General features: G+C 37.8%; 1 protein-coding gene across 2 annotated transcripts in view; it reads right to left on the reverse strand.

Moving 5' to 3' along the window:
• Positions 1–6,388: 6,388 nt before the first annotated feature.
• Positions 6,389–23,493, reverse strand: part of LOC141399657 (ATP-binding cassette sub-family A member 17) — a 34,730-nt gene continuing 17,625 nt past the window's right edge. Inside the window, exons 10-15 of one of the 2 annotated variants that reach the window (XM_073978791.1) lie at positions 14,134–14,272; positions 13,894–14,076; positions 13,743–13,833; positions 13,174–13,679; positions 13,037–13,102; positions 6,389–6,642 (exon numbers count right to left, since the gene is read on the reverse strand). In XM_073978791.1, coding sequence (XP_073834892.1) covers positions 6,402–6,642; positions 13,037–13,102; positions 13,174–13,679; positions 13,743–13,833; positions 13,894–14,076; positions 14,134–14,272 — 1,226 coding nt within the window. In that variant the 3' untranslated portion in view covers positions 6,389–6,401. Of the gene's footprint in view, positions 6,643–13,036; positions 13,103–13,173; positions 13,834–13,893; positions 14,077–14,133; positions 14,273–23,493 lie in introns of both variants that reach the window. The other variant, XM_073978790.1, reaches the window with a different exon arrangement.

Consider the following 23,493-nt stretch of genomic DNA (forward strand, 5'->3'; position numbering starts at 1 on the left):
CAAAAAAATATGCCTCTTTCTCTCTGGGACCCACATAAGCAACCAAAATTTTGTGACCATCCGATCAAAATTTCGACCTATAGAATGGAAGAATTAGATGCATTACCGACTATTGTGGTATATCCCTTGTTTAACCACCTTCGCCAACCTACTTTACACCAATGTACAGCTAATATTTTCTTCTTCCATTGACAGGTTTTGCCGTTGAAATAACCCTACTAGAAATCGATATATTCACAAAGAATACAATTTTGAATTTGTCTCCACGTGAGTTTTTCCCCATTCCGATCCTTAAATATTATCCGACTATCACCAAAAGCAATAGGCATCTTCCTCTGTGGGGCCCCCATCAACCCCCAAAAATTCGTGACTCTCCAATCAAAATTCCAAACTGTAGCGTGATTACAAAAAATGGAAAAATTGGATATATTATATTTTATAATATATTTTGCGATATCTCGGTTGTTTGCCCACTTACTCCAACATACTTTGCGTCAATGTAAAGGACATATTTTCTTCTTCCATTGGCGGGCTATCATTTTGGAATACTCCTACTCCTACTACTCCACATAAGCTTTTCGCTTATTCCGACTCCTGACTATTATCCGACCATCACCAAAATAAATAGGCTTCTTCCTCTGTGGGACCCGCATAAAATTCCAAAAACTTCGTGACGATCCGATCAAAATTGCGACCAGTAGCGTGGTTACAAAAAATCGGAAAATGTGATGCATTAACGACTATTGCGATATCTCTGTTGTTTGAGCAGCTACGACAACCTACTTTACATCATTGTACAGGTGATATTTTCTACTTTCCTTGCCAGGTTTTGTTTTTATACACCTCTTAAATAAACAGAGATATTGGCTTTGAAATAAAACATTGACCATTCTCCAAATAAGTTTTTGCCCATTCCGACCCCTTAATATTATCCGACCATCGCCAAAATCAATAGGCTTCTTCCTCTGTGAGACCCCCATCAACCGTCAAAATTTCGTGACGATTCGATCAAAATTGGGACCTGTACCGTGATTTCCAAAAAATGGATAAATGGGATGTATTACCGACTATTGCGATATCTCCGTTATTTGGTTACCTACGCCGACCTAGTTTACGTCATTGTAAAGGCGGGATCTTCTACTTTCATAGTCAGGCTTTGCTTTTGGAAAGTTTCCAACCAAAGCTGTGATATTCGTCAATATAATTAAAATCGCAAAAATGAAAATTGGGGTTTTTTTTTTGCTACTATTGTGATATCTTCGTTGTTTGATCACCTACTAGTACCTACTTTACATCAGTAGAAAGGTGATATTTTCTACTTTCATTGTCAGGTTTTGCTTTTGGTATACCCCATGTAGAAGCTGAGATATTCGCTTTGGAAAAAAACGTTGTCTTTTTATCCACCTAAGTTTTTTGCCCTTTCCGACCCCTAAATATTATCCGGCCATCACCAAAATCAATAGGCTTCTTCCCCTCCGGGACCCCCATCAACATCCAAAATTTCGTGACGATCCGATCAAAATTGCGACCTGTAGCATGATTACAAGGTTTAGATGGACAGACGGACAGACGAACGGACGGACGGACGGACACACATAGCCAGATCGACTCAGCTCGTCGCGACATTCATTTTGGTATATATAAGTATGGGTCTACGACCATTATTTCGATGCGTTACAAACTTTTTGGCCAAAACCAACTTATAATACCCTCCCCACATAGTGGTGTAGGGTATAAAAACAGTAACAATCTTATTGCATACATACAAGCCTTCACCCGAGCACAAATAAACAAGCCAAATGCCACCCAAACGCACCATCCCTCCATGCCGCAAAAATTCCATCACCGTGGTTTGAAATATACATAGCAACGACATTGTTGTAGCGCTCTCTTTATGCCCTAAAAAAGTTGTTTCTCCCGCTCTTAAGAGCGAGAACATGCAACAAACGTTGAAAACCATTTAACTACAGAAATTTATTAATAACCATAAACAAATTTCAATACATTATTTGTTTGAAATCGTTTATTGATCGCTTTCTAGTAACATTTCCATGTTTGATAAACATTTTCTCATTATATTCTTAATATTTTATCGCCATTGGACAAAAATATGGTGATAAAGCTTTTAGTCAAAATTTCCGGGTGGATTTTGTTCTGCGTACGTTCTCCAAGTAGTCAGCTGTACTTGGATAGCTCCAAAACCACATTATGTCAGTTCCTCGAAATATTCTTTATTATCTTGAATTCAGTAATACTTACGTATTTTGGTATTGAAAATAAAATGTTAGGAACAAAATGGCCTTCAATTCGGTGCATAATACGGACAAATAGATTTAGCCGTACCACAGATATGGGTAGCCGAAGTCGCCAAATAGCTAAAAAGACCGAAATTTGTAGAACTTCGAGGCCCCAGTGGCACCTGTAAACATATTTCGATTGTGCTCAAACGTTAGTAATGTTAAAATCTAACAAAACTAAAAACTTTAGGGGTGTGCCACCTAAAAAAAATCGACATTGATTTTTCCCCTTTGAGTTAAATTCAGCCTAATATACACTCTAACGGAACTTTATATAATCTTTAAGTAAAAAATTTAAAAATAAAAAATTAAAAAAAAAAAACACACACATCGAAATATTCGTCGGAGATCCTATTCTTCATTAGCATAAAATTCTAAGTCGCTTTAAAGACGTACATATGTGCGCCCTTCTTTCTGCCAAGATCAAATAGCAAGTCAAGCTACCGCCTTATAATTTGATAAAAAAGAAGTTTCTTTTACCCCTGAGATGTTTGGTATTGGAAATCATTTTCTCATCAAATTGGCTGGAATTTGCTACTTAGTCTACAATGCGGCTAAAAAACTTTCCCCTCACCAGAAACTTGTTACTTACTTACTTAGTTGGCCCATTACAGAACATTTGTTCCATAGACCGAACTAAGAAAAGATCTCCATTCCTTTTTGTTTTTCGCTTGACTTTTTGGAATACCGCGCCTTTTCATTTCTTCATCCACTTGTATGCTCCATCGAAGCTTAGGCCTGCCGATTCTGGGTGCCCCGTCATGTGGCATGTATTCATACGCCTTTTTAGCGGGTTCATCATCGCTCATTCTTATGATATGGCCTAGCCAACGCAATCGTTGCATTTCGATACGTTTAACTATATTCATGTCTTTGTATAGCTTATATAGCTCGTGGTTCATACGACGTCGATATTCGCCGTCAACGCAAATCAGCCCGTAGATCTTTCCAAGAATTTTTCTCTCAAACACACCAAGCACTGCCATGTCTGCTTGCGCAAGTACCCATGCTTCGGAGCCATACATTAGCACGGGTAGTATCAGCGTTTTGTATAGTGTTATTTTTGTTTGACGAGATGTGGCTTTGTTTTTAAAATGCTTACTTAAACCAAAGTAGCCAATACAATTCTTCTTCTTATTTCACAACTGTTGTCGAAGGCTGCTTTATAATCGACAAAAAGGTGGTAGGTGTCGATCTGCATCTTTTGGGTCTTCTCCAGGATTTGCCGCATGGTAAATATCTGGTCAATGGTGGACTTGCCAGGTCTAAGCCGCATTGTTATGGTCTAATTATCTCGTTGACCATAGGCTTTAGTCGTTCGCACATACCACCTGCCAGGTGGTGCTAACTAGCTGATGAATACACCTTATCAGCGTGTCGCCTCCGGTTTTGAACAGCTCGGCTGCTACTGCCTTATTATTCTTCAGTCGATTTATTGCTGTCTTTACCTCATCTTGGCTGGGCGGTATACATTCAATACCATCTTCTGGGATTGGGACTGTGGTATCTTCGTCGTCTTCGCTGCTATTGGATACCAACAGTTTTGAAAAATGTTCTTTCCATATCCTGAGTACACTACCTGTATCAGTTACCAAATTACCTTGCTGGTCTCTACAGGAGGATGTGCCTGTAACAAAGCCATCAGTTTGATGCTTGACTCTTTGGTAGAATTTTCGGACTTCATTCTGGCTCCTGTACATCTCGATATTTTCACACTCCCGCTTTTCCATCTCTCTATTTTTCCTGCGGAAAAGACGTTTCTCCTCTCTCCTTTTCTCCCTGTATCTCTCTCGTGCGCTACGCGTTGCTACGGATTGTAAAGTAGCCCTATATGCCGCATTTTTCTCTTCGGTGGCAGCACGACACTCCTGATCATACCATGGATTCCTTGGTGGATGTCTCTGGTATCCAAGTATGGATTTTTCGGCTGTTTGCATGGAGTGGGCAATGCTATGCCATTGCGCAGAAATGTTATCGGGATGATGAGTGCTTTGATTAAGCAATTGGGCTAGTTGAGTGGAATATGCTGTGGCTATCTGTTGTGATTGCAGCTTAACGATGTCTATCTTTCGTGTTGTGTCTGTTCGTACTTTGTTTGCTACGTTTAAGCGGGTGCGTACCTTTGCTGCAACAAGGTAGTGTTCCGAATCAATGTTTGCGCCTCGGAACGATCGTATATCCAACACGCTCGATGAATGTCTTCCATCTATCACAACATGATCAATTTGATTTCTTATTTTCTGATCAGGAGACAGCCAGGTGCCCTTATGAATATCGAGATGATTAAATCTGGTACTGCTAACTACCATTTTTTTGCAGCTGCAAAGTCTATCAGCCTCATACCATTGTCAGATGTTTCACTGTGGAGACTGAATTTCCCGACTGTTGGGCCAAAGATATTCTACTTTCCAATTTTGGCATTAAAATCGCCTAGAATGATTTTAATGTCATGGGCAGGGCAACGGTCATATGTTTCTTCTAAGCGCTCGTAAAATATATCTTTGGTCTGTTCGTCCCTTTCTTCAGTGGGTGCATGAGCGCAAATAAAGCTGATGTTGAAGAATTTAGCTTTTATTCGAATTGCAGCAAGTCTTTCATTCACTGGGGTGAAGCTGGATACCAGTAGTGCGATTCTCTAACTCATTTTTTGAGTTAACGACAAATGTCGGTAAAATTAAAACGCAAAATTATGAATGAAAAGTTAAAATAAAAGTTGACAACACTGTTGCTATCGATAGAACTTTATCACTACTTTCTCTTGGTCGCTAACTTACCGAAAAATATCGTTAATTACCGAATTTATAAGCATTTTAATTTTGACGATTTTTGTCGGTAACTCAAAAAATGTGTTAGAGAATCGCACTACAGATGTTTTAGTCTCCGACTAACTACGAATCCGCAACCAAACTCATGCTTTACGTCATGGCAGCTATAATACAGTGCGTCACCTTTAGGTGTTGTTGTGACGACTTTCCCAATCCATCGTATTTCCTGTATGGCAGTAATATCGGCCTTCTACTTTTCAAGTACGTCTGCCAATGCGAAGACTGCACCTTCTCTATAAATAGTGCGAACATGGTCCTTAAAAGGTTTGCGGGGTTCGTCAACTTTAAAGGGGTTTGTTTTTCCTTTGACCACTGACCAGGGAGGTCAGTGTCCACTTGAGATGAAAGAGGGACCAAGATAAATCCTGGGATTTGCCATGTTAAAACCGGTCAGGACCGTTCCTTGGTATCTTCCATCCCCTACGTCACCAGAAACTTGTTAGTACAAGATATTTTCTATCTTAAATTTTGAGATGCCATTATATGGGTTTATGCTAAAACATTGATTTATATTATGAAGTGTCTAGAGGAATGCCTAATTATGGCGGTATCAATACTAGATCGATAACTAATGTTTAGACGGAGAACCTAAACAACGGGCCAGCAACGCGGACCGGGTCAGATAGTATTCACTATATTTAAGATACAATTTGGAAATTTAGTACAGAGCATAATATATTACTCCTTGGATGTTTAGGATAGGAAATTATCCAAGCGGACCGAAGTTCTGCCCAGTTGTCGGTATTTTGAAGTTTTAAACATAAAGGCCCACGTTTATGTATATCCCAGAATTTTCCCACCCAAATCGCTGTTATTTGCCATCTTAGGCTCTAGTGTTTTTGCTATCGCAAGATTTTTAGTATTTCGAGAATCTAAGCCTAATTTTTAAGAATATCGGCTATAATATAGATTTGTTGATTCTTTATAACCTACACCACACTGTGGTAAGGAATATTATGTCTTTGTTCATTTCTATGTAATATACAAAAGGAAACGAGATAGACCCATAGTTCCTTCTAGGCATATACATAGAATCACTTTCTGAGACGTGATAATAAATAAGTTCAACAGGATGTTATAAAACGCAATATCCAGGGTTTATCAGAGCAAAGTGGAATGTTATAGTCGAAAATTTTGAGAACTATCAGGGCCGTCAAAAGTATACTTTGCAGGGTCGTCAGAACTGCAAAACGATTTTTTCTCATGGTCTAATAAAACAACAATCACGATTTCTAAAAATATTTTATTTAAAAATACCTCACTTACTTTTGGAATTGTTTTATTCGCCGGGAGGTTGTTGTATGTTTAGATTTTGTTCTAATTTGGTTTTCCTTCGAAGTGATTGTTTTACGTTTCTTGTATTCAGTATCTCATTCAAAATCATAAAAAGTGATGTCTGACCAATTGTGTATTCCGAAATATTTAAACGATGGCGATTCCTCTCCAACGAACCAAATAAATATGAATAGAGAACATTTGCAATGGGTAGATAATATTTCAGGGTGTTGCGATAGCGATTTCTGAAAGATAATGAGAACAAAATCAGTACAAATGGAGAAGATATATGAGAACAATTACTGGAACATTTTAGGTTAAGACAGTATGTAAGATGCGCAGCTGACGTTGTTGTAGACAGTGGTGAGGAAGGGAGAATTGAGAGAAGAATTTAATTATCTAAGAAGAATTGCCCCAAAGCCATTTAAGGTTCTTGCAGTATCTTATCAGGGACACAAGTTCTATAGAAAAGAAGCAAAAGAGAGATCGAAACTCAAAGGCGTCAAAACAGCCTGTGTCTTTTGTTCGCCAGATTAGGACGATGACGGAGAAAGTGCTCGATCGATCTCTATCTCTTCCTCATCTTCAGAGAGTATGCATTACTCACTGAAGTTGTTCTCCAACTTGCTTCTCATAGATTTTATACGGTAGTGATCAGTAAGTACCCCTAAGTTCTGAGGTTACCGACCAGATTGACTTCTATACTTTACATGCAGGTCCGTCATGCGATATCCTTGCGGTACTCTTAAAAAACTTGTGGATTTTTTCGAGGAAGAAGCAGAGCGGTTACTTTGCGCAGTTCTCTACTTGTAAATCACAAGTTTTCAAAACAAATCTGCAATTTTGAATAATTTTATTTAATGGCGAAGGACCCCGATGCGTTTAGGGCAGCCTGTGTATCCGCATACATTGTGACCACTATACCTGCAAAATATATACCAACAATTTCTTGAATCCTAAATGTTTTACGTCGGTGAATCGAGGACAAACCGTTAATAAATACCACAACACTGAGGGGTTTCATAATAAGCTTAAATATGAGGCGTATTTAAAACAAGTAAAAAAGTTTCAGTCGGCTTTGCCGACAGATATATACCCTCGAGAGCAGATCTAAAAGTGAACTTATCCGAAATTGTGTGTGAGAGGTACCAGCAGGAGTAGACAAATATGGTCCATATTCGAACCTGCTCTAACTCTGGTAGATATATTAGGATGTGCAAAGTATAGATTACATCGGTCAATCCCTTCAAGAGTTATAGTGCGCACATTTTTTCCGAACATTTTTGAGCTTTTGTGGGGGAGGTATCTGATGGAGTGGACCGATATGGCTTATCTTCGAATTTAAACTGTGTTTGGACAAAATATTACGAAGGCCAACTTTTGAACCTAATCGGCAGATCCGTTCGAGAGTTATCTTGCGCTCCATCCACTACCCACGGTGTTATAGGGGCTTTTTGCATTTTTCAGGCTATTTTCTCAGGAAGTATGGACTTGCCCCTGATAAAACTTGTAGCGTTGTATGGGGGGCAATGAATACAAGTTGTTGCAACAAAAACCAAAGCGATTCGAGAGCCGGTCCTAATCTGAACTTATCCGAAATTTTGTGTGGGAGGTACCCGAAGGAGTGGACCGATTGAGTAAATTTTGGAACCTCATCTAAGTATGGTAGAAATTTTACAATGTGCAAAGTATGGGTCAAATCGGCTACTTCCTTCAAGAGTTATCGTACGCACAATTTTTCCGAACATTTTCGAACTTTTGTGGGGGAGGTACCGGAAGGAGTGGACTGATATAACCCATCTTCGAACTTAAACTAAGTTTGGACAAAATATTGCGAAAGCCAAATTTTGGACCTAATCGGTTCATCCGTTCGAGAGTTATCGTGCGCATCAGCCAGACAGACGGACAGACAGACAGACGGACGGACATTGCTAAATCGACTCCAAATTGTCTGAAACACATTTCGTCCAAAAATACTTGGGGTCTAAAACCATTATTTCGATGAGGCACATTTTGCCCGTATGAAAGTGTATATACCCTCGATAGCATAAATGCTGAGGGTATAAAAAAAAACAATATTGTCTTTCGGTGCGCTGTCAATCCGCCGTTTCTCTGGAAATAACGGATTGACCCGAAATCAATTGTTTCTGCCAGCGACTGACATATGTTCATGTTTGACTCGTTTTTCTGTTTTAGAAACGCCATATCCCGGGATGTCTACTCCGGAATCTTTAGGTCTATGCAGGAACAGGGGAAGCCCACAACACTCAAACTTAGGTGTAACGGAACAGATGTAGACCTAGCCATGACGATAAGGACTATGTGGCATCCTGCTGCGCTATGCAGTTTGCGTTGTCATCGAAAGACGACACTCTCCCACAGAACCACCAAAAGCTACCAACAACAGGTGTAGGGCGCTACTCTGACTCATCCGTGTGTGATAGGGCGAGAAGCAGCTGGATGAGCCATGAGCTGAGTTTCTCACGAAACCCGAATACCCGAAATGTGAACAAATTCCCAATAGAGCTTTGTCCTGCGAACCCTGAAGACTCAAAAGTTAGGGAACTTACTCTTAAAGTCAACAAGCTATTAGGCGAGCATAAGCGAAAGAAGTGGCTAGACCATCTGAAGCAATGCAACATTGGTACAGAATTAAGTAAATTGCGGGCAATGCTCAAATCGCTGTCGAATCCGGGAAAGAAGGATGATAGAACGACTGTTACTTTCAACATCGTGACAGTGAGAGATCGGAAGAGGTGAGCTTGTTATTTTAACCCGCAATTTATAGAGCACCCCGAGTGTGATAGAGCGGAGTGGAGCGATTTACAACGAGCGATTTGGCAAATGCCATTCGAAAGGTGTAATCATCCAAAGTCTTGGGTCCACACAAAATCTCACCAGCAGTTCTTAAGCCGGATAAACTCAGAGTTGAATATTTGATAAGTGTTCTCAATTTGTCGTTAACCACTCATATTGTAACGGAAGCCTGAATAATTGGCAGGTGATCCCGACACCGAAGCCAGGAAAGGATGCCAACATAGGAAAATCGTACAGGCCTATATCCCTCTTGTCACCAATAGCGAAGTTACAGTGCTTCTCCCCATGATGAGAAGCAGTTTCCCAGTTGCCCAACATAAATAAAGAATTCGGGAAAAGGCACAGTGCCAGAACAGCATTACACGACATATCCACACACATCAGAAGAGGACTGAACCAAAACAGGCCGTTGACCTAAAGAAGGCCTTCGATACCATCAACTATACCAAGCTGTTCAAGGATATAGAGAAGATCACTCTCAGCCGTTTTTGAAACGTTGGATGATAAACTATATGTGCGGACACTAGCTGTTTGTGGCATTGAGAAATAAGAAGTCGAAGACCCGCTGAGTGAAACAGAGAGTTTCCCAATGAGGGAAGATATCTCCGGAACTGTTTAACCTCTACCTCTCTGAAATTCCACTCCCTCTCGGCGTTGGGTCCCATCGTCGATGACATATGTGATGGGTTAAATGTCTACATAGCTGACCTAGTGTAGTTCTTCCATCTGAGGAATATGAAAATATGCGCCGCTAAATCCACTGCGACACTGTTCACCACTTGGACGGCTGAAATGAGGCTCCCACTGAGCATATTGGTCGATGGTGTACTAACTATCTCAAAATATAGGTGTAATGTTCGATAGCATGTTTAAGTCGTCCGCGCAAGCCAGAGCTATTTGCGATAAGATCAGCAGTAGGGACAAGGTCCTCAAGTTACTGGCCGGCAACACTTGGGGTGCTGACAAAGAAACCTTATTGACCTCTTACAACGCAATTGACCAGTCTGTGGTAAGCTATGCGGCGCAACCGTTTTATGCAAATGTTAGCGCTACGTAGTAGAAGAAGATTCAAACCTGCCAGAATGCCGCCCTGAGGACTGCAACAGGGTGCCTTCTCATGACACCAGTGGAGCATCTTCATGAGGAGACGAAGGTTTTACTCGTATGTCAGCACAACCACATGTTGTGGATGCAGTACCTGCTTGGGTGTTATCGCAGTTGGCATCCCTGTCACGATTTTATGGACAGGCTTCCTCCACCCAGCCACGTCAGGTGAGATCTTCATGATCTAGAGAGAGGTCCAACGGTATAAAAGAGAACCTATAGACCAACGGGCCTATCAGTCAGGCTTGGACAGCATTCACACTGATATGGTTGCGCAGGCATTACAGAGATACAGGGTGAATAGCGTACTTGGAGACCACACTCCATCCATCGCAGTAGAAGAACGTCAGCTACCAACGCAAACACGAGTGGTTTTAGCCCAGTTAAGATCCGGACGGTGCAGCCACCTCAATTCGTATTGGGCCCGAATTGATGCTACGATGTAGATTGGAACCACACGATACACTACATTTGTTTAGCTGCCCAGCTAATCCCACTCACCTGTCTGCTGATTCCTTATGGACGCAACCAGTCCAGGTTGCAGAATTATTGAGTCTGGATATAGAGGAACCAGAACCTGATAACTGAAATAATACACGAACGAACATATTTGCGTTGCTACAACAACAAGGACCTGCCGACATTTTTTTCGTTATCATCAATACTTGCACTATAGGAATTTATATGGCTCCACCATCCCGAACGCAGTTGAGCTGTAATAGATGGGGGATGTTCTCTGAGGACCGCATTCATACGATATTTGTTAATTGCATCTATGACTGCATCTGTGTCAATGCTATTTAAACCTGCTTGATAGGCTTGCTGATCTAGAGGTTATCTCTTGTAACGTTGTACTTCTCTTTCTAGATCATGAAGACCCCCTGTACTGCCTGGGTCTGTGGTCTGAATTATGCTACTATCGACCATGACATTCAACTCTATCGTTCTCAACTCTGCCGCCCAGGTGGTGAACAGAGTGGCCGTAGATTTATTGGCTGATATTTCTATATTCCTCGCGTGGAAAAATGTCATTATAGGCCATTTAGCTATGACCTAATTAGCCGGGCTATAGCGCATTATCAGAATTTATTTGCTCAATCCAAACAAAATCTACCAGATTTCCCAAAAAAATAAATCCTCGTATACAACTCTGTTTTTTGCAACATTTTGCTAGAAAATACAAAAAGTTGCAAGTTGACACAAGAAACAAGCTAGATGCATCAACCAAGACTAATATTTACAATGTCTAAATGCTTAAATAATTCATTATTTGCTCATTAGTAGCATAATGTGCTAACATTTTCAATACTAAACAATAATTTGTAATTTGCCTTACGTTTTTTTTGAGACGAATTCAATTTACAACAACTTCTTTTGACGTTTCAAATTCGATCAGATGGGCTGATGCATCTACCTTGGTAATTGTGCTATGAATATAAATCAGCTGACTGCCATTTAAATCGTCCAAAGGTATATCTAAATGCAATGAGATTTGTAATGGATTTATTAAATCCAGTTGAGGATTTATGGCTAGTCTAAATGAGGTATTACAATGTATTTAATTTAAAAATAGTGGCACAAGGTATGAAAAAGTGACACAAAATTTCAAAAAGTGGCATATTTGGCATCAGCATAGAAAAGTGTCACAGAAGTATCAACGACGAAAAAATGTCCAAATTGATACTTTAGTGCAGCATCCGGCAAAAAGGGGCACATGTGCCCTTGATGAGAATAACAACAGAACAAACACCACTCAGTGTTCGTTCAGAAGTCAATGAAGGTGGTTCTGTTGTCGCTTGCTTCAATGATTTTTAATTTTAGCAATACATTAACGCACACGCTGTTTGTGGAGAGATTCGTACGTGTGAGGCCGCAAACAATGCGTTTGTATTGGTGCCGATACCTGCTTAATGCAGGGATGAAAGAAAGCATACTCTAGCCTCGATTGATTTTTTATTCTCTTACATTCACTGATTGGTGACACGTCAACGAAAGCACGCATATACGTAATGTTTTCTCTATGTTCTACTTGAATAGTGCTTGTAAAGAAGAATTAAAACAGTATCCGGCAAAAAGGGGCACACGTGCCCTTGATGAGCATAACAACAGAACAACCACCACTCAGTCTTCGTTAAGAAGTCAACTAAGAAGGTTCTGCTGTACCTTGTTTCAATGATTTTTAATTTTAGCAAATGCATTAACGCACACGCTCTTTGAGGAGAGAGCGAGAGAGACTCGTATGCGTGAACCTCCAACTATGTGTTTGTATTGGTGCCGATACCTGAATTAAAACCTTAAATTTAATGTTTGTTATTTAAAATTACTTTTTTGATCTGACCATATTAAGAAAAATAAAAATCTATTGAAAACAACAAAATTTTTAAATTTTGTGCTCAATCGGAGAGTAAATTTGGAACTCTTACCACTATAGTCACACATATTGTTTTGTGTGCATCCCTGTTTTAGTGGCACAATGGTCACGCTGACCACAACATCTTTATAGGTAATGCACAAAAACTGGTTTTTGCATGAAAAGAGAATCTCGAGAGAGAGAGAGATTGAGTCAAAAAACAAGAGAGCAAATAATGGGGAAAGTAGGGGAGACTAGAAAATTTAGAAAAATAGTGGTGCGTTCAAATTATGGACAAAAAAATTATGAAGGGAATTAGTAAAAATTCATAATTTTGTATTTTTTTCTGCGTAAAATTTTTAACTTACATGAGTATCGAGCGTTCGTGCAAAAAGTTAACAAACGTCTGCATATTTTCGATATCTTTTTCCAAACTGAAACAAAACAAAAATAAGCAAAATAATTAACGAATTTCTAATAAATTAAAAAGAAAAACATTTCTCACTTTTCATCAATTTCTTCCATTGAGCTTCCATCGACCAACAATCGTACCTCCAAATAAATCCCCTTTGCGTATTTATTTCGTACATAATTTGGACTACCCATTGTCCACATCTCACCATCATTTATGACAAATATCTTATCTGCCAATGCATCACATTCAATACTATCGCTGGAGGCAAAGACCACCGTATGTCCAGCCAAACGCATTTGTCTCAAAATTGTCACAATTATTTGACGATCTGCTGCTGACATCCCTCGCGTTGGTTCATCTAATATTAAAATTCCATTACAAAGTATCAACGACATGGCGATATTTAGTTTCCGCTTTACATCCATGGGAAGATAACAAATTCGTAGATTCATATAATGTCGTAAGCTTAAGATATGCGAAATTGTTCGTATCTTTTGTGAGGCCAGGGGCTCGGGAACGGCAGGTATCATAAGAAACAGAGTCATTAACTGTCTTGGTGTAAATGAATGACACAGACCTTTATCTTGAGGACAATAACCCACATGGGAATAGGCACTTTCCGATTGATTTCTAAAATCATTGCCACAAATAAACAGCTCACCAAAACGCAAAGGATCTTCAGCCAATAATTGGCGTATTAAATGGGTTTTACCACAATGATGGGAGCCATATAAGGCCACACAAGAGGAACTGAAATAAAACATTGAATTATATGTCGTTCACTTGATTATTTGGAGCGGTTCATGTTACCTTTCCAAAGCAAATGATATGGTATTCAAGCGATTACCATGTCTCGGCAAGTGATTTTCAATTTGATCTGCCAACAGTCGATATTTACAACAGCTACTAGTATCCAGATTGGCAATGCGAACTTTTTCACTTGACACAACCGCATCATCATAGGGAAAACAAACACTTCCCATTTGTTTTATTCTTAAAAAGGGAATTACATTTATTTAATTTTAAATGTTGTAGCTTAAAAGTAGGAACCTTGGTGTAGCACTCCGCGCATTCTCATTCCGATAGATGTTTATCAAGAAATACAACAGACTCGAAAGCACTCCTGAGAGCATCATAAACGTTAGAGAAGGTAAAATCCCCGGAGATGACCATTTGAAGAAATTGTCAGCTGTAAAACAAGAAAAATGGAAAACATATGAACTTTGTGAAGATTCATTCTGCAGAGCTAAGGAATATTTCGGAATTTAAAATTAAATTACCGAATACATGTAGCGTTACCGCAGCGAAATATTGTTATACTCCGGTACGAGAATATAAACTGCGGTATGAGTCCTTAATATTCGTTATATGGTTTTTGTTATTATCTTAAGCCCGTGGGTAGTACAGTATAATCTCGATAATGCGGACACCACATGTTTTGGCGTTGCACAAAGGAGCCAAATTCAAATAAACGGCGCTTAATTAAAAAATCAAAACATATATTTTTCATAATCTGTCTTGACAGGTTTTGTATATTGGGTTTTTTTCTTTTGGGTTTTCCTTATTTTTGAAAAGTATTTAGAGTTAAAAAGTAGCGGAATATTCTATATGGAGGTTATTCCAAAACGAGAATATATGGAGATGATGTTTGATAAACATATGTATTTCCAATCCCTTCAAAATGCACAATTCACAATTTGAGCCAGTTTAGTAGCAATATATTCCTAAAATGTTCCAAAACCCCCAAATTTGACTGTACCTCTAAATGGGCATTCAGAAATATAAAACCTTCTTTACAGATAAATATACAAAAAATTTGGTAAGGTAAAATTTTAACCAACTTCTGATATACATATATACATTAAGTCTCATCTGTCAGCAAATAAAAAAAATCTTCCCTTGAAAACTCCATCGATGGTAGGGGTGCATTTTTGAAACATATATTTTTTAAAAAAATTAGAAAAAAATTAAATTTAAAAAGTAATCATGGGCAATTATAGCCAATATATCGTCACCATAAATGCCGGAAGACGTAACCCACAAAAATAAAACTTTACAGGAGAAGCAAAAAACGTTATAAAATGAAAACGGCGCTATAAAATATCGAAAATTTTTAGTATCGTGTTTTCAGACAGAGAAGAAATATATTTTTGGAAAAAAATTAAATATTTTTCCAGAATGTTAGAAGCTGTGTGGGTTACGACTTTTGGTATTGTATTTTTCTGAAATGCTAAAAGACGTAACCCACAATTTATTGAGTATAAATTTGAAGAAACTAGTATGAATGAAAAATTATAAACAAATTAGAACTGGTTTATTGGCCTACGCGGTTAAGCGAACTTTAAACTAGCAATCTGACGGTGTTGGGTTCAATTCCCAGTCTTGACGTTGATATTTCAATAGACCACAATTAGGTGAACTGTCTATTCCAACCATCACTATGATTACTTATAATTTCAATTGTATTAGACGATATTAAATCTGGAATATTATATTTTTATTGTTGTATTTAAGTCAATTTATGGACAAAATATAGTTCATATAAATTAAATGATCTGTAACAGCTTAAATGTAACTTTTAATTGTCATAAGGAATGTTGTCATAAAAGTAATGCCAATCACTTTGAATTAAGCGTTTTAGGTCTTGCAGGTGTTGAAATTTCTTTTTTGGAACTTTTAGCCTTTGTGTGTACATCTGAGGAGGATCCACTGCCTCAAAATTTCCGGAACTTCTCTATGGTAGAATCTGGTAGTCGTCTTTGATATCAGTTTTAAAAAAAGATTATACTGCTAGGATCAAAAGCCAATGCTCGCAGTGACTGTAGGATCTCCTGTCTTTTTGTATAAGTAAACCAATACAGAAAATTTGGGTTTTTCTCTGGACCATATTAAACCATAGGTTGGTTGACAAGACCATCTTTTGCAAACTTACAGCCTAATAGTATCCGTCTTTAAAGAATACATCTTTGTACTAGAACGACGTGAATTTTGAGCATATACACGTTTTTGTATCAACGCTTAAATTTTGAATATTTGCGTTCGTTCTTTCTCTTGGAAACATGAACAATATCGAGACGAGCATTGCCTTCCGAATAACTACTTCCTTTTGTCCGGTTAACATATTGTTTTCCATATGTGCGTTTTAGATGTTTATTTAAATCAGGGCATAGGTCTTCTGTCATCATCTTCAATTATTTCAATTACGGATTTTTTCTATAGGACCAGTTAAAACCGTCTTAAGTCAAAGTTATTGCTTTAAAAATTAACTAAAAGAATGGTCTTTGTGATATTTGAAAAAAAAGGCTACCATTCTTGAGATATCGTCATCTAAGAGTCAAATTACACATATGGAGAAATAAGCCGAGTAAGAAACACCATGTGATAGGTATTTCCATAAGCTTTCATACGTTACCCATTTTGTAGTAATCGGTTCAGTAGAACCGGGTCTAACCCGGTTTTGAACCTGGACTTTCGGGTCAAATAACCGGTTAACCGAATCCGCCCCGTGGAAATTATACATAAACTCAATAAGCCCTTCCTCTGGCATTATAATTGCTGCAAAAATCAAAGAATACATTGTTTGTACTGCTGTTTAGTTTTGAAATAATGTGGGTTACGCCTTTTGTGTTCTATGAAAATTACAGTATGCTGTTACGTCTATTGGCATTTCTTGAATAGGACCGTTATTTTTAAACGTAAAAGCTTGAAATTTTGCCAGAGCATGTATTTTAGCTTAATATATCAGATTCCATAAACAAAGGAATTTCGATTTCCATGTCGGTTACGTCTTCCGGCATTTATGGTGACGATATGTAACCGTTTCACAATATATAAAGAACATGATTTACATGCGCAAGCGCGACTTTACATACATACCCAGCAAAATTTGAAGGAATGTGTTTTATGCGATGACGTGATTTTATTGCATCTTATGCATTGGTTCGAAGAAAATCGTGAAAGATCCGATCTTTTCATCAGCATTTGAACCCATTCCATTGATCCAATAGAGATGAATTTTGTGTGTTTATTTATATAAATTTTTCTAAATATATAAGATATATTCTTTACAATAGGCTTGATTTAGTCGGAGACTCGGAATTGCAACCAACGTTGTTAAAACTCTCGTCGTAATTATAATGTCATTGCCAAGGGCTGGTGAAAATGACATGCGAAATCATTGGTGGAAATGACATGCCAAAGAATTGGTGAAAATGACATGTCAAAGCATTGGTTTAAATTACATGATTTGGATCCAAAAATGAATAGCATCTTTTGGGGTCCACGCTCATATAAAATTCATCGATGAAGATGCTAAAAAGATGACATGCCAGATCACTTTCATCCATGATTGAATGGCATCTTTGGCATCGAACATTTTGCTGGGTACATATGTGCAAAGTTGACTTTTCGAAATTTCGAACACTGGTGCTTATCCTACATGTCGGTGGCTATATCAAATCGTGGAAATGTACTGGCAAATTGTGAGGAAATGTTATTATAGTCCCATATAAGACTAAATACTAAATTTCAGCCATTTCTAAAGGATAGTGCGGCTAAAACCCTTACTTACTTAGGTGGTTTTTATATTAAACAGAACGTCTTGTTCCATAAGCCGAACTAGGAATAGATTTCCAAATGCACCGATCATTTGCTTTACTTCTCCAATTTTGGATTCTTCAACTTGGTCCTTCCATCGAAGTTTTGGCCTTCCCTTGGGGCGTATACCGTCGAGTGGCTCGCATTTGGCGAGGGCATCTTTATCCATCCTGCTGACATGGCCAAGCCAACGCAATCGTTTTATTTCGATACGTTTTACTATATCGATGTCGGTCCGCTGGTATATCTCGTGGTTCATACGACGCCTGTATTCACCGTCAACGCATATTGGTCCATAAATCTTTCGAAGAATTTTTCTCTCAAACACACCAAGTTCTGCCTCATTTGCTTTCGCAAGTACCCATGCTTCAGATCCATACATAAATACGGGTAGTATCAGTGTCTGGTAGAGTGTAAGTTTTGTTTGACGAGAGGTGGTTTTACTTTTAAACTGTTTACTTAGACCAAAGTAGCATCTGTTGGCCAATATTATTCTTCTTTTGATTTCAAAACTGATGTTGTTCGTTTTATTTATGGCGTTGCCGAGGTAAATAAAGTCATTTACTACCTCAAAATTTTAGTTCTGAATATCAACAATTGGTCCGAGTCTACTGGACGTCTTGCGTGTTAATACCATAAACTTTGTCTTATCGCCGTTGACTGCCAGGCCCCCGAAAATCGGACGGTACCGTTCTATGGGAGCAATGAAAACGTGGACCACAATCCAGACACAATCACGAGAAAAGTTTTGTATGTCCAGAAAAGACTCAATACCAATATTCAACCATTTCTTCACGAAAAATCGAATAAATGTTTTGAGTAGATATTTGATATCAGTGGGTCCTAACCAGGGTTTCGGAGTCGGAGTCGAGCAATTTTGGTGTTGTCGTAGTCTGAGTCGAAAAAAATAACTCGACTCCGGGCAAAATTTTTTTCCTACATTTATTAACGCACGGTTTATTTTATTCTTATATGAACGAAACATTTTGTTCATATTATAAAAAAAAACAAGTAAAAAAGTATCAGTCGGCTTTGCCGACAGAGATATACCCTCAGCCTGTGTATATTGAAACATTTTTTTTTTCAAAATACGTATGTATTTAGGGGGTTTTAAAATTGTTGAACTTTGAACCGACAAATATGTTGATTAGGATTAAAGATCAAAATTTTTGCGGAGGAGATACTAAAAGGAGTGGATCGACATTGACCGTTATTTTTTTTATTTTTATATTTATTTTACACTCTTCGGGCTGTTTGCTCAAGAAGTATGGACTTACCCCTAAAAAAACTTTTACCATCGTAATTGAGGCAGCGAATGCAAGTTGTTTCAACAAAAATCAAAGTGATTCGATATCAGGTCTTAAATTGAACTTATCCGAAATTTTGTGTGGGAGGTACCCGAAGGAGTGGACCGATATAGTCTATATTTGAACCTGATCTATATCTGGTAGATATATTAGGATGTGTAAAGTATAGACCAATTCGGCCACTCCCTTCAAGAGTTACCGTACGAACAATTTTTCCGAACTTTTTTGAACTTTTGTGGGGGAGGTACCTGGAGGAGTGGACCGATATGGCTTATCTTCAAACTTAAACTATGTTTGGACAAAATATTACTAAGGCCAAATTTTGAACCGAATCGGCAGATCCGTTCGAGAGATATCTTACGCTCCAACCACTACACGCGGTGTCATAGGGGTTTTCTGCACCTTTCAGGCTATTTTCTGAGGAAGTATGGACTTGCCCCTGATGAAGTTTGTACCGTCGTATGGAGGGCAGTGAATACAAGTTGCTAAAACAAAAATCAAAGCGATTCGAGAGATGGTCCAAAACTGAACTGTTCCGAAATTTTGTGTGGGAGGTACCCGAAGGAGTGGACCGATTGAGTCAATATTGAAACCTTATTTAAGTCTGGTACACATTTCACGATGGGCAAAGTATGAATCAAATCGGTTACTCCCTTCAAGGGTTATCGTGTGCACAAATTTTCCGAACATTTTCGAACTTTTGTGGGGGAAGTACCGGAAGGAGTGGACCGATATAGCCCATCTTCGAACTTAAACTAAGTTTGGGTAAAATATTACGAAAGCCGAAATTTGAACCGAATCGGTTTATCCGTTCGAGAGTTATCGTGCGCTCCAGCCAGCCAGACAGGCAGACAGACAGACAGACGGACGGACATTGCTCAATCGACTCCAAATTGTCTGAAACACATTTCGTCCAAACATACTTGGGGTCTAAAACCATTATTTCTATGAGGCACATTTTGCCCGTATGAAAGTGTATATACCCTTCATAGCCTAAAGGCTGAGGGTATAACTATGGAATCATGTAGACAAAAACTATATTATACTCAGTTCGAGGAAGGGACAGAGGATATTTACTATCATTTGAGCTCCACCATAATTAATTAATTAACTTAACTTCAGTTTTATTTAGTTTTCATTTCAATGGGATAAGTTCAGGAATTATGTTCCAGTTTTGTAGTTGAGTATTATATTAGAACCACTGTTCTCTTAAAGAACATCTTATGCGCATAGGAAAAAATTAAAAAATAGTATATATTTCATTAATTTTGAGTAACATTAAAAATTACTCTCGGAGTCGACTCCGGAGTCTGGAGTCGTAAAGAAAGTCGACACCAGAGTCGGAGTCGAACTAAAAATGGCTCGACACCGAAACCCTGGTCCTAACCACCCTAAAAAGTGTTTAGTTTTTAAAAAATAAAACAAAAAATAAATAAAATAATTTACGTTTACAAAGACCACTCTTCACAACGAATGACTTTTGCATAGAATTTATTTTTTATCAATTAAAGAACCAAATTAACACTACAAACAATAAGATGATTAACAGGAATACAGTTAGTCAACTAAAGTATTGCAAACGATGAATTTTTAAAAACTTTAATTAGGAATTACTACAAGAAATTCTTTTAATAATGTTGAGTGTTTTGTACATATCTGTTGATTTACGTCTTAATGACAACATCAAGCCAATAAATGCAGAAATCGGCCGGAAATAACAAAAATAACGGGCAAAAGGGATAGGTACCTGGTTTCTGTGGTGTCAACTAAATAATTGCAAAATGAATGAATGTGCAATAAAATCGTGGAATTTTCCCCGCGATTTTTTGCAATTAAGGGTTTTTTAATGACATTTTCATTTGGTCTATTCCAATTATAATAATGGTAAATCCGCCAGACAAATTGCTTAAATCACCTATCACAAGCTGAGAACTGTATACAACATCATGTACCGCACCGAGAGAGAAGGCAGGCTCAAACTAAAGACATTACATAGCAGGCCAAAAATAGTAACCCCACGAATTGACAGGAGATTCATTAAAGAAATTGTCGAAAGATCCCAAAGCACCACCAGATATTTGTCTTTTCTAATTAAAAACAAATTTGGAGTAAGTGTGCCACATACACATATATAAAATATATGTATATAAAAACCATTGACCTTCAAGCACAATATATAGAAATTATTCAGACTTGTTACAGACAACTTTTCACTCCATCATTAGTATTGGGTTGACGTTACATTTTCTGATGAGACTAAAATTATGTTGTGCTATCACGATGGGCCTCAAAAAGTATTGTGAAAAGCCCTTACTGTCATGGAAAACAAAAATTAAATACATACCGTAAAGTTCGATAAAATGTCAATTATGGTATGGGATTGTATACCAAGCAGTAACGTTGGTAACATCTAGATTTTGGAGGAAACAATGACAGAAGGGGTATTTTTAGATGTTTTAAAAAAGTATTTAAATTTGGGTCTGTTGACCCTAAAAATTCAAACAAATCGCAATGTAAGTACTACCTAGACAACTAACCAAAGCTTAATTCTTATTTATGTACATGGGTACACCTGAAGAAAAAATTCGGGAATAGCAGGAGGGACTAAATAAAATGCATTAAAGAAAAATGACAAAAAATACCATTGAAATATGACATTCCGAAACTTATTTATTAAATTCAGAGATGTTTACAAGCTGCTATTGAAGCCCAAGGTGGACATACGAAATATTAGAACCAACCTTTCGAAAAATACCGTTTAAGACTAAAAATTTGTGAATTTTGCAATTCTTTAGTTGACAGTACAAAAAATGAGTTGTTCTCCTTTTTGTTAATTTTAAGAAAGTTTTTAGTGAAATTAAGCTACTTTTTAAATGGTTTTATTAAGCTCACCCCGTTTGTTTTATTTATTCTTGGGTCAAATTTAGTAATTCAAATTTCACCCTCTTCCTGTCAACCGATTAATCTGAAATTTTGTATACACTTTGGATTTTGGTGACAATACAATTATGTTTATTCATTATCATTATAAATTCAAGATGGCCGCCGCTACAAAATGGCGGATAATTTATGTTTTATTAATCCCATAAATATGGGTATCAAATGAAAGGGCTCAACAAGCAGAATACAATATACCATAAAAAATTGAAATCCAAGATGGCGGCCGCTACAAAATGGCGGATAACGTAGGTTTTATCAATCCCATCAATATGGGTATCAAATGAAATGGCTCAACAAGCAGAATACAATATACTATAAAAAATTGAAATCCAAGATAGCGGCCGCTGCAAAAGGGCGGATAACGTAGGTTTTATCAATCCCATCAATGTGGGTATCAAATGAAAGTGCTCAACCAGTAGAATACAATGTACTATATAAAATCAAAATCCAAGATGGCGGCCTCTACAAAATGGCTGATAACTTAGGTTTTATCAATCCCATCAACATGGGGATCAAATGAAAGGTCTAAACAAGTAGAATACAATTTACTATGCAAAATTGAAATCTGAGATGGACGCCGCTACCGCAATTTTTTTATCAATCCCACCAATATGGGTATCAAATAAAAGGGCTTGACAAGAAGAATACAGTGCACTATCCAGTACATCTTATACACCCGAAAGTCATACAGTTTCCAGCTAAGTACAATTACAGGACGGCTGAAAGAAGAATGTTGCCTCTAATACTATCATGGGCTTCTACAATACATAAAATGCAGGGCAGCACTGTGGATCACGCAGTCGTATACTTAGGTGCGAAACTGTTTGAAGAAGGTCAAGCCTACGTGGCTCTTAGTAGAGTAAGATCTTTGCAGGGACTACGTATAGAGGACAATAAACTAACGGGCAAGAAACCTTGCAATAATGAAGCACTAAATGAATTAAACAGAATGCGAAATAAAAACTAAAAAATAGAAAATATAAAAATAGGTAAAAAAAACTTTTTAAGTTAAACGGTTTTATGTTAAACATACATTGCAATGTTTAAGATAAATGTACTAAAAACCAAAAAATAATAAAATATATACAGTCGTGGGAATTATAAACATATGCATAGACTAGACTAAAATAAAACCGTGGGGCACGTCAATTGTCTACAAATTATCGACTTAATGTGCGATAGAAGAATCGTTTAATTCGTCGTTAGGCAGTTGGCCCGCAGACGGTGAGGAAATTACTTACTATTTTCTTGCTCATGGAAATTCCAATAGTTATACACTCTATGTAAATAAGAGATGTTTCAACTAGTTTATCGTTGGACATTCACACTGCTGGCTGGCGAGGAATCGTTTTACTGCTCGTAGTTTGTCTTTAATCGACAAAGTACTACTCGCTCACCACTATGAAACCCTAAAACTCGCTTGTTTGCACATTCTATCCCTACTTATCACACGTCCATCGCTGTCGGTTGAACAACTGCCTTATTATAGTGTAACATTACAAAACGAACATTTTGATCAACGATTGTAGACAATTGACGTGCCCCACGGTTTTATTTTAGTCTAGTC

Source organism: Musca autumnalis, unplaced genomic scaffold (assembly GCF_047663935.1).
Source record: "Musca autumnalis isolate F117 unplaced genomic scaffold, ASM4766393v1 scaffold_3, whole genome shotgun sequence".
NCBI lineage: Eukaryota > Metazoa > Arthropoda > Insecta > Diptera > Muscidae > Musca > Musca autumnalis.